Here is a 13235-nt window from a genome sequence, read left to right as displayed (position 1 = left end):
AGTGTCAATCATATTCTAGTCACCTACAAAAAAACTAGCTTAATCTGTTGGAGGAAAGCAGAGAAGTAGCGGTGGGTGAACGGTACCAAGAAGTTTTATGAATATAGGGGAGGGGGGGGGGGTCAAATGGCAGGGGCTAGTTAGCCTTACAGTACTGATGATATTCATATTGTTTCTCACAACGGTTCAGTTACTACCTTCTGTCATTCTTGTACATCAGTTCGTGATGCGTCTTGGAAATTGGTTTGTAGTAGATTGACGTAGAATTACTGTAATAGTAAACTATCATCGTGGCGGGCTTCTTTAGACATGTTATAGGAGTAATCGAACTTCAACATATCTTTATGAAGCCGGTAAGTTAGGTAGTTAATATTAGCATGTGATATATTTCGTATAAAGGTACCCTTATGATGTGTTATGCAAGGTAAACTGATAACCAGAGTTCCAGCAAACAATTTTGTTAACATTACTCAGTTGCAATTCAGTTAGCTGTAGCGTTATACAATATAAAAGCATCGTACAAGATGCATGAATTCCTTATATGCGTACAAAAGTGGAGGCCATATACGTACAAATAGTATTTAGCGCAAACATCGTATAAGAGATGTCTTATGATTTCATTAGAATGATTACGCAATCTGTTATTTTTCGTCTTGTATTACATAACGTGCATAATGCAATTATATATGAAAGCTTATATAACTTTTCAAGTTACTGTATTGTACACATTATAGGATATGTTAAAAAACATTTCCGCAGATGTGTATATATATATATATAATCATGGTTAAACCGCAATGCATTGATAGTTCATTTGCATCCATACTTTTACGAAAAAAAAAATCCTGCGGGTATAAATCAAATGATATGGATTTTTTTATATTACATATTACTGAAAATTCGAGAATTTTTTAATGATCTACATGATAATTGGTTTGAAAACATACTTTTTAAATAACTCAACGCATACCTGGTTACATTAGCCTCGATCCTGGTGTCTTCATATCTGCATGGCAGCTACTTATCCATTAGTCCATATACATATTGGTCAATCAACGAATTTTTGTCTATCTTACAAAATCATTAGATTGTAGATTAAGTTCAACATCTTATAAGACTGTTGTTGAGTTTATTATAATTTTATATGCCAGTAACGCTATACGACATTGTTTTGATCGAAATACGATGCATTCCCAATTACATCATAACATATGTGTTAAGCCCACTGGGTACTTCGAACGCACCTCGTTATTTAAATTAACCTTGGCAGTTAGCGGTACAAGAAAACGGACGGACTAGAGTATTAATAAAAGAAGAAGAAATAAAAAAGATCGTAATTTGACACAGTGTAAACACGCTAGGAAGACAAAAGCTTAATTTACAGCATTATCATTATTATTCAGTTTCTATTGCTCTAAAACTTCAAACTTTGAAAACTAAACGGTAATGTACAGGACAGAATTGAATTACAAACAAACAAACTAATTATACCTAAATTTCTAGCAGTGAGTTTGTAACTCTAGTGAAATTGAGGTTAGGGAATCAGAGGTGCAGGAAAAAGAAGGAAACACGAATTGTAAGCTTGTTTCTTTACTTTTATAACCTTAAAGCTAATGCAAATATATTTCCAGCTTTAAGCTGTTCACAAACTGGACACGCTCTGAAGATCGAGTTCCTTCGGCTGCATCCGAAACCGAAAATTCTCACTAACAATATGTGATTATTAGGACACTGCTACGATCATTAAATGGACCGCTAAATGATTAAGGAACAGCAGCAAAATGCTTTTTAATCAATGTTCCCAAACCAGTGGATACTAGCAATAGTACAAATTCGTCACACCAATTATTACTCCATTTTCATAGATTATTATGTGATAAGAAATTTCAGTTTCAATAAAAAACAGTTTTGGTTGATTATTGCAATTCACTTCACTCTTATGTAAAGGGAAATGTGTTACATTATAAACTTTAAGAATGATATCAAAATAACAAAACTGGCTACTCTGGCACTTCATCAGTAGTGATCGGTAAATGTAAATAAACATTCGTTTTCCACTACACTGTCCTCATCGCATCGAACAGCTACTTCTTCTCGTCGATTAATCACAGTAAGTTGAATTAAAACTTTATCCTCTTAAATAAACTAAAAACAAAAACAAATCTTTCAGATGTACGGAGTTGCGCAGTTTATAGAAAACGGCCGATTTCAGGTTCTGGCAGTACCCATGAGCTGGATACAAAAGGAGTTCCGATTGAAGTGATCCTAAGAATGAAAGTACAGTTTTTTTTTTAATCGTTAAATTACTTTTAGTAAAATTTGGTTTTACCTTGGTATCGTTCATTTTCAACTATATCTTCTAAAATTTCTTTCGAATCATCCATACCGTGAGTATTCATTTCATTATCCAAAGCTTCCGTGGCCTCATTAAATTCTTCAGAGGTGACAGAAGCAGAAGAAGAAATCGATGAACTAGAATAATGCTGTTGGTCCACATCGTTATTTTTATCCGAATTATTTTGAGAAATCTGAGGGATGATCCTTTTTTTATGCTTTTGAAGCAAGCGACTGTACGTTCCACTTTTGCGGATTCGCGTCAACTTATTTTTTAAAACAAATGTATTCATACTCCGCCTGATTTTCCTGATTTTCCGAATATTTGTTTTTAATCGTAGATTGAACAATGATTCCACAATCAAATAAATAAAAACAGACAGATATGCAATATAAAATAACTTCATGTGTATCTATATGTAATGTTCATCAACTTTCTCGCAATATGATTTCGGGTGGATAAATACGGTGATTTATGCAACTAGGGAAAAAAGTTTTATTTCAATCATAAAAAATCGTTATATGTAATCTTTTTACAACTTGATGCAATATTGGCTGCCGTTATATGCAATTCTAATTTAATATGCGTGTATATACGACTTGATTTGAACATTCTTTTACGATTTATGGTTTGCTGGGTGATTTTAATAATATTCACCATATAGCCAAAAGAACGGAGTTATAAATATCAACAGGCTAACTACTTTGGAACAAACTTAAGCTTAGTATATTCTGATAATTAGATGGAGAGAATCAATTTTGGAGATAATGTTTACGATAAATATTTAAACAAATCCACCATACATGTTTTAGATTGCGATAGAGCTTTATTTGTTTATTTTCTCGAACTTTGTACGAAAATACCTGGGAATGTGTTTACATGCCCGTGGGGATACAAAGAGCAAGTTGACGAAGAGAATCTGTCAATGTTTCTTAGGACTTAATGTTCAGCTTGAAATGAGAATCTCAAAAAACAGGACATCCAACATGAGGATGTCCGAATGAGTGGGGTGAAGAGCTTGTCCTCTTTTCACGAAATGTTAAAGACAGGGAGTTGGCATTTCCACTCTCCCCATCCATTTCCCTTCAATCGGGTGCCCTGGTGAACTCTCCTATACCCAAGATTTAATTTTATATATAATAATGGAATGAAAGTTAAGAGAAATATATTAATGGAATGATCTCACTCGACATGTTGCAAAGAAATCCATGACATTAGGATGATTTCGAAGAGCTCCCTTGAATATGTTGCCGCTACTTCTTCAACCGGTGTTAAAAACACCTCTTCCGCCGTTCCTTCGTCACAGAGCAGCAGATACTCCCATCAATCACTAAACACACTCTAGCTGCTCCGACTAAAGGGATATAATCAGAAAAAAGGACTGCGACCACTTCCCATCACCAAGCTACACAACGGCTTCAGTTCACCAGTACACAATCTGGAATACGCAGCACCAGCCCCTCACCGACCGAATCAACTCGCGACCAACGCCGAAATCAGAACCGAAAACTCTAGCGTCCGCAAACAAACGCGTCTAATGTATGTATGTATGTATGTATGTAAGGTAGCCACCATCCCTTCAAAGATCTTGTCTTGTATGCAGCTCCACTTAATAGCAAGATCAACAAACGCGTCTAATACACAGAAAATAATTCTGAATTTTAACTATCGCGTAAAATCTCCCTTCGTTTAATTTTGAGCTATAGTTGGTTTATGAAATGGTTTACAAGCTTGCATACAATATTGCTGATTTATGGGATATTACGCTTAAATTTACACGCAATATCGCGTAAATTTACGCGAAATCTAGTGTTTGTTTTATGTGCAGAAATTTACATAATTTTTTTCAAACGGTGTTCCAGTACTTCTCAGTATCTTCTAAATATTAAAAAAAAAACAATTAACAATGACTCACAATCGACAATTAAAAAAAAAAGATATCAACATAATCAAGATATAGATTTGATCACTCTCACGAGATTTTGACATACATGGTACGCAAATGGAATGTTTAGACTGGCCACTGAAAACTTGCTCCTAAACAACAGTCAAAAAATTTATGAAGATTCTGGGTCTGATTATAAAATATTGTGTAAAACACGTTTTTTTTATCAATACTGTAGAAACGAAAAACAAGATATCAAGACAACAGAAAATTGTCCAGATCTCGAGGATAGATTATTACTATAACTTGGAAATAATTTCATAATTTATACTTGTACTTGTACCATTTTCAACATTTTGTGACAAAAGGATTTTATTTCTAAGATCTAAGATGGAACAATACTTTATGCTTCCCAAATTAGAATTAAATTGCAGATCCTGGGTTGGGAAACAATTTTAATATATCAAAAGAAAAGTGACCTAAAATCTTTTAAAGGATTCTGTGAAAAATATGTGAAGAGTTTACAAAATCTCAATCTTTACTAAATGTGCTAGTCTCGGGCTTAGAAAAATAATTAAGATCCTAGACAAAGAATTTATTTTACAAGGTTTTAGGACCTTAGAAGTTACTATTTTCAGATCTTGGAACTCCGGAAAGTTTTCAAGATCTCAGACTTGGACAAATTTTAAACATCGTGAATTTATCGAAACATTCCAACGATGCAGAAAAAAACATGAAGAATTCAATCCCGATAAATATACGTCAAAATTTTAGTCCCTCGACTCCGTTTACCTTCTAGAGATAATAAAACTTTCAAATAAACACCATAGATAGAAGACATTTCAAAATTCTGCCACTTCAAAAAATTATCTAGATCTTTAACTATGAAAAATTTCTAAAATCCTAGACCAAGATAAATTTTCAAAATAAATTAAGACTAAAATAGGTAGACAAAATTGAGGACAAAATATGTTAAGGATGCTATCAAGTTCCGGGCAATTTCCAAGTTGAGTCGCCATCCTTTTGGACAAAATGTTCCAAAATTGAATTAAACTGACGAAAAGACTGATATTGAATGCTATTGATCGTATTAGATAAAACTGAAGATTACTCAGAAAAACTGACTTTTTGTCCCGTTAAAACTACCATTGGAGTCTCATAATGATATGCTGTCAAGATTTATCGTGATATCTATCACCAACCAACAAATTTTGCCCCGGTGATCAATTTGCCCCCGGATCACAGTAGTTATATTTTTTGCGGCAAAATGTTGATTTTCTTCTGATTTTTAAAATATTTTTCGTTTTTTTTTATATCAAGGTGGTAGGAGGAAAAGTACGATCAAATTTTAAAAGCAGTTAATATGGGGGCTCTCCTAAGGATGGCAGTCCCGGGTCCCCGGATCCTAAATCCGGCACAATGATCTTTTCGCTTCATTGACTTTATATAAATAACTTGTCTACAAAACCGTTTCTTGCCTTTGCCGTATTAGATGCTAGATAAGATCAATTATTTTACTGAGGCCCTCATCGATCGTTCGGCTTGATCTATGAATAACCACGTGTCTCCTTTGACTGACTTGTCTGAATGAAAAATTTCGTGACAAGTTTTTCCCCATATAATTTTAATGACACTTACCACCTCTGAGTCTGATTCGTTCGGAATGGAGGTTCTTAAATAATAAATAACACACTTTGTTCCATTGACGAGTGCACGGATGGATTTGAGTTCACTCACTCGACAAAAAGTGACACAACAGCGGGGCCCTGTTTACTAAAAATGAACACATATGTGTTCATTTTTAGTAAACAGGGCCCCGCTGTTGTGTCACTTTTTGTCGAGTGAGTGAACTAAAATCCATCCGTGCACTCGTCAATTATTGCCCGAACTAAGGCTGTGTTCCATTTGGTGAATTTTCACTTAAATATGACAGATGAAAATTCCAGCAGACTTTTTTTGTCTGACAGACATGAAATCAATTTTGACAAACACCGATTCGAAAATCGGACGATAAACAAGAGAGGGATTTTCGAACACCTTAAATTATAATCGAAGTGTCAAATTTAAGTGAAAATTAAATTTTATCAAATGGAACACAACCTACACAGCAAAAAAAGTTGTTGAATATTACATCGAAACTGCTGCAACCAGGTCAATCCATCGGTTGTGTAATATCACATTGCACGATGTACATCGATTTTGCGAACAAAATTACATCCATTGATGTAATATTGTAGCTGCTTTTTGCTATTACATCATTATTTCATACATCAGCTTGAATTACGTTGATCGATATTACATTTTTTTTTGCTGTGTACACAATTCAAATGATAATACCTTCCACAAGCTTTGCACCCCCATCGAACCACCCGGTGAGAAAACATCGAATTGCGATTTTATACACGAGAGGGAGCGGGAGAGTGCTTAAAAGCCATTCATGACATTTCCTCCAGTCCACGGCCCAATCACAAGGGCACCCAGATGAGGGAGAGAAAATGAACCGCTAGAGAGCGTAGAAAGAGAACTTCCTCGCTCGCTCCCATCATGAATAGCAAATCTTGAATGAAAAACACACAACAAACACACCGTGTGTCTGCTGATCAGAGCGTGATGCAAAGTGGAGGTTCGCTCGTCGTTCAGGATTTTCGTTCTTCAGTTCATTTCGGGCATTTGTTATGGTTGGTTGTACCGTTTGAGCAGCGTGCTGTGTGCATCTCGTTCCTCTTGGGATAGGAGCTTTCTTAGAGCCACCCAGTGATTTCCGACGTCGTGTGCTTACATTGAAGGGAAAGAGTGATTTAGTGTTGGACAGGATTGAATATTGGAATTTAGACGCTCGCATTCCCCGGTCTGGGACCATTCCGGAAGAGAGGAGATAGGATAGATTTTCCTCCTCATTCGCAACACAAACAATTCGCGACGAGGTCAAGAAGTATTGTTGGCTAGAGATAGAGAACTCCCGGTTCAAAGATCGCAAAATCGAGCAATACAAGTTTAATGTGGCGGAGCCCGCTGGTTACTCTGTATGGATAAAATCTGAGCTCGGAGTGCCAGAGAGGGTGTTGAGGCTAGTTCTAGCGGCCATTTACTCTGACGGACGACGGGCTTCGGTGTGTGTTCGATTTTCGCGAATTTCTGACAGCTGCACGTTCGCTGTGTACGTAAATTAAAAACGATTCGCGAAAGGAGAGCAAAATAGAAGGCGAGAGTGTGATGAGTGTTAACTTGATGGAAAAGTGGGTGCATCAGCGGAAAACGCAGAAGGGAGTGTGTTGGAGCCAGTAATAAAAATAATACACCCCGGGTGAAGGAGAAAGAAATAAGAAGAGAGTGTGCATCTGTTGTTGTGGCAAATCGCACGATAAGAAACGCGTCAAGTGTCTGTCCAGGTTTGTTTACAGTTTTTTTTTCGCTTCGACCTTCTCAAGTGGGCACACCGTGTGTGTGCGTGAGGGTTCCTTTCGGAACAGCCAGAACGGGAATCGCTCAAGTGGTTGACGATTTGAGGGTGTTGGGCGAGGAAAATAGCGCAAAGTGTGTCAACTTACGAGAAAATTAGAAGCGTGTGCTGAATTTCAAACGTGTGTTACGTTATTCTACTGCAAAGAAAACAAAAAATAAAACCAGATTATTTTTTGTTTTGATAGCACGTTTCTGTCGGGGAAAAAGTGAAAAAATAAACGACCAGACACCGACAGATTGTGATTCTCATAAATTTATCGTCATCTGGGTTGTTAAAAGTATGATGAGAATTTCGTGAGTAAGTTAAAAGTGATAACTACGTTTCAGAAATTCTCGCCACCCTTCCACTTAAATATCAAAAAAAGAAAGAAGAAGAAATGCATCTCTCACGTGGATTACCCTGCAGTCAGAAGATGTCGTTAACCGTGTGGGTTGCGATCCTGCTGTGCATATTTGCTCTATCGCTAGAGCTGGGACCTACTGGAGTGGAGACCAAAAGTGTCGAGCAGCAAGAACTGCTCAGCTGTGAGCACGTCAGTAGTTTCTTCTCGTCGATCAACGTAACCATCAAGCCGGCAAACAAAAATCAAGGTATGTACGCGTACACATGTACCCAATCTGAACGGGTTTACATGTATTTTTTTTTTTTATATCGGCGATCCTTATCGGGGTTCCGATTGGTAAATATACTCAGCACCGGGTCTTATCGTTTGAATGATTGACCGTTTTGGCAACGGCATATGAACCGTTTCCTAGCTCAATTTAATGCCTAGTTTATGTAAATGGTGGGTGACAAATGGAAGGCAATAAAAATCTTGAACCAACATCGATTATGATCAATGTTGTTTGTTACGTGGTCTATTGACTGTAAACATTATTACGGCACATAGAGTCGGTTAATGTTATGAATTTGGGTAATTACTGGAACTTCTGCTGGAAATTCATGAGCCGTTTGGAGTGGGTTTTCCGACTCCATCTTTAGGATTTACGACTGCCCTAGAAGAGTAGATGTGTTTGTCGTTCATAAATTACGCAATAAATGGCGGCCGTAAATCTTTGCTTGCTCTGCAACTGAACAGCGAGAATGAATGTAGAAGCCGGTATCTGAAATATTTTTGTGTTTGGACCCAGTTAGTAAAATCAGTGAAACGTATTCTTAATTCCTAATTTATGCAAGAACCTTTGTTGATAGCCTCAAGTTTCCCTAACTAGTTTATTCAAATAATCTCCGGAAGCGGAAATTCAGACTTGAATTTTATCATGCTATATGCTATATTTATTATGCATACATACATAATTAGTCAGCTTAGCATTAAGCCTGCTTAATACAGGGCTTTAAAGCTTTGAATTAGTCATATATCAGCCATCAAAAGCCAAAAGGCAATTAAAAAGGCTATTGTGTTAATAATGCTTAAATACTAACATGAAGGTTAAGGTACACAGAATACTTCATCATTTCTCAATGGTGATGGAGTAATACGACATGCACTAAACTAAGGACACGGGATATACTACAATAGATCAATTACTGGTCGCAGTGGTGTTAGGTCCCGAACATAGGAAAAAAAAAATTAAGGTACGCTTAAATTCAAACGGGATGTAATATTTGGTTATAGTAACAAATTTGGTTTTATGAGGATTCTGTAGACCATGATTTAAACTTGCTGGCATGTGTTCGCTATATGTGCTATTGTGGTATTCAGTGTGCAGTGAGAAAAGTAGCTTTCTGTTTAACACCACAAAGGATTCAGCGGCGCCGGTGGTGTAGTGGTAATCGTGATTGCCTCTCACTCTAAAGTAATACGACAATGTTTTCAGAGATGATCGTGACTTACTCGAAACCCAAAGAATGTCAGGTGGTGGAGTTATTATTGCTATTTCTTCAAAATTTATTTCAGAACTTATTGTTTCATCGAAAGTAAAAGAATTTGAGCATGTGTGGGTAAAGACAAATATAGCTGGTGAAACTCATATTTTTACCACAGTCTATTTTCCCCCAGATTACGCTTGTAAGTCCTCGTATGAAAAGTTTTTCCAAATAGCTGAAGAAATCGTATTTCAATTTCCCCCTGAATTCAAAATTCATATTTATGGAGATTTCAATCAACGCAATGCTGATTTTATTCCTGATTCAGATAATGAGAGTTTTCTTCTCCCAGTCATTGGGGAAAACGAAACATTACAATTTATTTTTGAAAAAATGGCGTCTTTAGGATTAAACCAAATAAACCATGTAAGAAATCAACAGAATTGTTTCCTAGATTTCTTGTTAACGAATATACATGAAGATTTCTGTGTAAGTAAATCTATTTCTCCTTTATGGAAGAATGAAGCATTTCACACAGCAATCGAGTATTCCATATTTGTTCATGAGAGTCAACACCCCAACGACAGTGAGTATGAAAATGTGTTCGACTACAAAAATGCTAATTATGATAATATTAAAACTAAATTCAATGGACTAAATTGGAAAACCATTTTGAAGGATCAGGTAAATGTTGAATGTGCCGTCGAGGTTTTTTATAAAATTCTGTTTGACGTAATTCACGAGGAAATTCCATTAAAAAGGAGACGACGCAATTATTCCTCCAAATATCCGGTTTGGTTCACTAATCATATCATTAACTTGAAAAATCGTAAACAAAAAGCTCACAAATTATACAGAAAACATAAAAATCGTGATAATCTCGAAAAGTATTTAAGGATTTGTGATCAACTCAATGATGCAATTTCTTTGGCACTTTCTGAGTATAACATAAAAACTGAGAATGAAATTAAATCATGTCCAAGAAACTTCTTCAATTACGTCAAAACTAAAATGAAATCGTGCAGTTTTCCATCAAAAATGACATTGGATGAAAAGGAAGGTAATAATTCTGATGATATATGTAATCTTTTCGCCACTTTTTTTCAAGAAACATACACGAAATTTTCAGATAATGATCGTGATTATGAATATTTTTCTTATTTTCCTGACTTTTCAACTACTGTTGGCGTTAATAACATTTCGCGTCATGATATTTGGAATGGCCTACGAGATTTGGACGCCACTAAAGGTTCAGGACCAGATGGAATCCCACCTACTTTTATAAAAAACTTAGCAACTGAACTCACAACCCCTTTATTCTGGCTGTTTAATATGTCGCTTGAATCCGGTATATTCTCGAAGGTATGGAAAAAATCTTACTTAATACCCATATATAAATCAGGTAAAAAATCCGATATTCGAAATTATCGTGGGATTGCTATCATTTCGTGCATTCCAAAACTCTTCGAATCAATTATAAATAAAAACATTTTTGTTCAAATAAAACAAAGAATAACTAGTGCACAACACGGATTTTTTAAAGGCCGTTCAACCACCACAAACCTTTTGGAATTTGTGGACTTTGTATTAAATGCAATGGACAGAGGTAACCAAGTAGAAGCTCTATATACAGACTTCAGTAAAGCGTTTGACAGAATTGATATCCCAATGCTGATTTTTAAATTAGAAAAAATGGGAATTGAGATGGAGCTCATCACCTGGATTAGATCGTATTTAGTTGATCGCCAGCAAATTGTAAGATTCAACGAAAAAACATCTAAGCCAATTCATGTCACGTCAGGGGTTCCCCAGAGATCGCACCTAGGTCCTCTTCTTTTTATTTTGTACATTAATGACGTCTCTCTTATTTTAAAAAATATCAAGGTACTTATATACGCTGATGACATGAAGCTATTTTTAGAAATAGGAAGCGATAACGATATGAATGTGTTTCAGAATGAAATAAATGTTTTTTACAGATGGTGTAGTAAAAGTTTATTGAAACTTAATATCAAAAAATGTAATCTTATAACGTACAGTAGAAAACTAAACAAACAAAATCTTTGCATTACATTAGGTAATGAAAATGTTCAAAAATGTGAAAATGTAAGAGATTTAGGTGTTATTCTAGATTCTAAATTGACATTTGTGGACCATTATAACACAATAATACATAGAGCAGGCAATATGCTTAATTTTATAAAACGTTTCGGTCTCCACTTTAAAGATCCTTATACAATTAAATCACTTTACGTTGCTTATGTGAGGTCAATTTTAGAATATTGTAGCGTTGTTTGGTCACCCTATATGAAAAAGCATGAAGAACGAATAGAGTCAATCCAAAAACAATTTTTATTATATGCATTACGTAAGTTAGGTTGGACGGCTTTTCCTCTCCCGTCATATGAAGCACGTTGCTTGCTGATCAGCATTCAAACATTGAAAGAACGTCGGGATTACGCAAAGATTTCTTTATTAAACAATATCATTTCGCAACGCATTGACTCAGCTGATCTATTGTCAAGGTTAAATTTGTATGCACCTTCCCGACAATTACGCAATCGACAGTTGTTCGCAGTAGATCGCCATCCGACCAATTACGCTAAATTTGGACCGGTAAATCAGATGATGACTGTTTATAATCATCATTGTGAAATGATTGACCTAAATATGCCCTCAACAGAATTAAAAATATATTTCAGAACCCTGCGAAGTCATAGAACATAAGTCTTAATGTTAATATGTAGTCTACGATTTGATTGATTGACGAATAAATAAATAAATCTGTGTAATAAAGGGCTTAGGCCAGTCCGCGCCGTCGGAATTTTCTGAGGCATGCAATCTCTGATCACTCCTTCCTTTGGGAAGTAAAGTCGTTGGTCCCGGGTCCATGGGTTGATGGGTCAATCGGTAGGGTTCAGGTGTGGGAGCTGCCTTTCTGGCGTCGGTAGCATTGGTACTTAGTACGGAAAACAAGATCGATGGGAAACAAATCAAGTAAAAAAACCACAAAGGATTTCGACAAACCTTGATTGATGGTGGTATGGTATGGTTCAAAATATCGATTCTGCTCTACCGCATTCAATCGATTCTAACGGTTGGTCCAGACCATTGTCCCAAAAATTGATTTCATTTGGTTGCATACTGTACTGTTTTTTTAAAGTTCATATGGGAATTACTATGGGATTAGTGAACTTTGTGTTCTAATCATTCTAGCATCTTTGTTCATATTTATTTACCGGTAAGCTTGCTATCTGTTCTTGCGTGAAATTAAAATTTAATTTCACATAAGAACAGATAGCAAGCTTGATTTTCAGGGCTGTTACAACAGGCGCGGATTTCGCGAATTTCGCGGATTGGTCGCGGATTTGACATTTCAGTCGCGAAAATCGCGGAAACATTAAATGATGTCGCAAAGATCGAGAAGGGACTGATGTGCTGTCACTAAAATTGTGGAATTCTTTGTAACCTTTCCGTCCCGGATTATTTTGGTGTCATCAATTTTGTTGTTCATTTGACTCTCAATTTTTACCAGTTCAAACCAAACATCCTGCAAATAATCGAGAAATGATCTCAATTCCATAAGTCACACCAGATTTACACGGAAATTCTCTGTCCAATGTGAAACATTTTCATTTTTTCCAATACGAACATAGCATTTTTCGTTGTCAAATCATAAACGAATCGTATATATGCGAGCAATTGCCAGGCATACCGGATATTCTAGGTTCTTCAAATCGTCCTTG

The 13235-nt window shown here is 36.0% G+C and overlaps 1 protein-coding gene across 1 annotated transcript in view; it reads left to right on the top strand.

Moving 5' to 3' along the window:
* The first annotated feature begins 6851 nt into the window (after window positions 1–6851).
* dally (division abnormally delayed protein) overlaps window positions 6852–13235 on the top strand; it is a 263025-nt gene continuing 256641 nt past the window's right edge. Inside the window, exon 1 of the mRNA XM_065223046.1 lies at window positions 6852–8273. Within this exon, the coding sequence (XP_065079118.1) occupies window positions 8060–8273 (214 nt within the window). The 5' untranslated portion in view covers window positions 6852–8059. The remainder of the gene's footprint in view (window positions 8274–13235) is intronic.

This window comes from Ochlerotatus camptorhynchus, unplaced genomic scaffold, assembly GCF_037179485.1.
Source record: "Ochlerotatus camptorhynchus isolate MF236.1 unplaced genomic scaffold, CSIRO-AGI_Acam_v1.1 ptg000183l, whole genome shotgun sequence".
NCBI lineage: Eukaryota > Metazoa > Arthropoda > Insecta > Diptera > Culicidae > Ochlerotatus > Ochlerotatus camptorhynchus.
The sequence above is the reverse complement of the archived record's forward strand: the minus strand, read 5'-3'. Positions and strand labels throughout refer to the sequence as shown.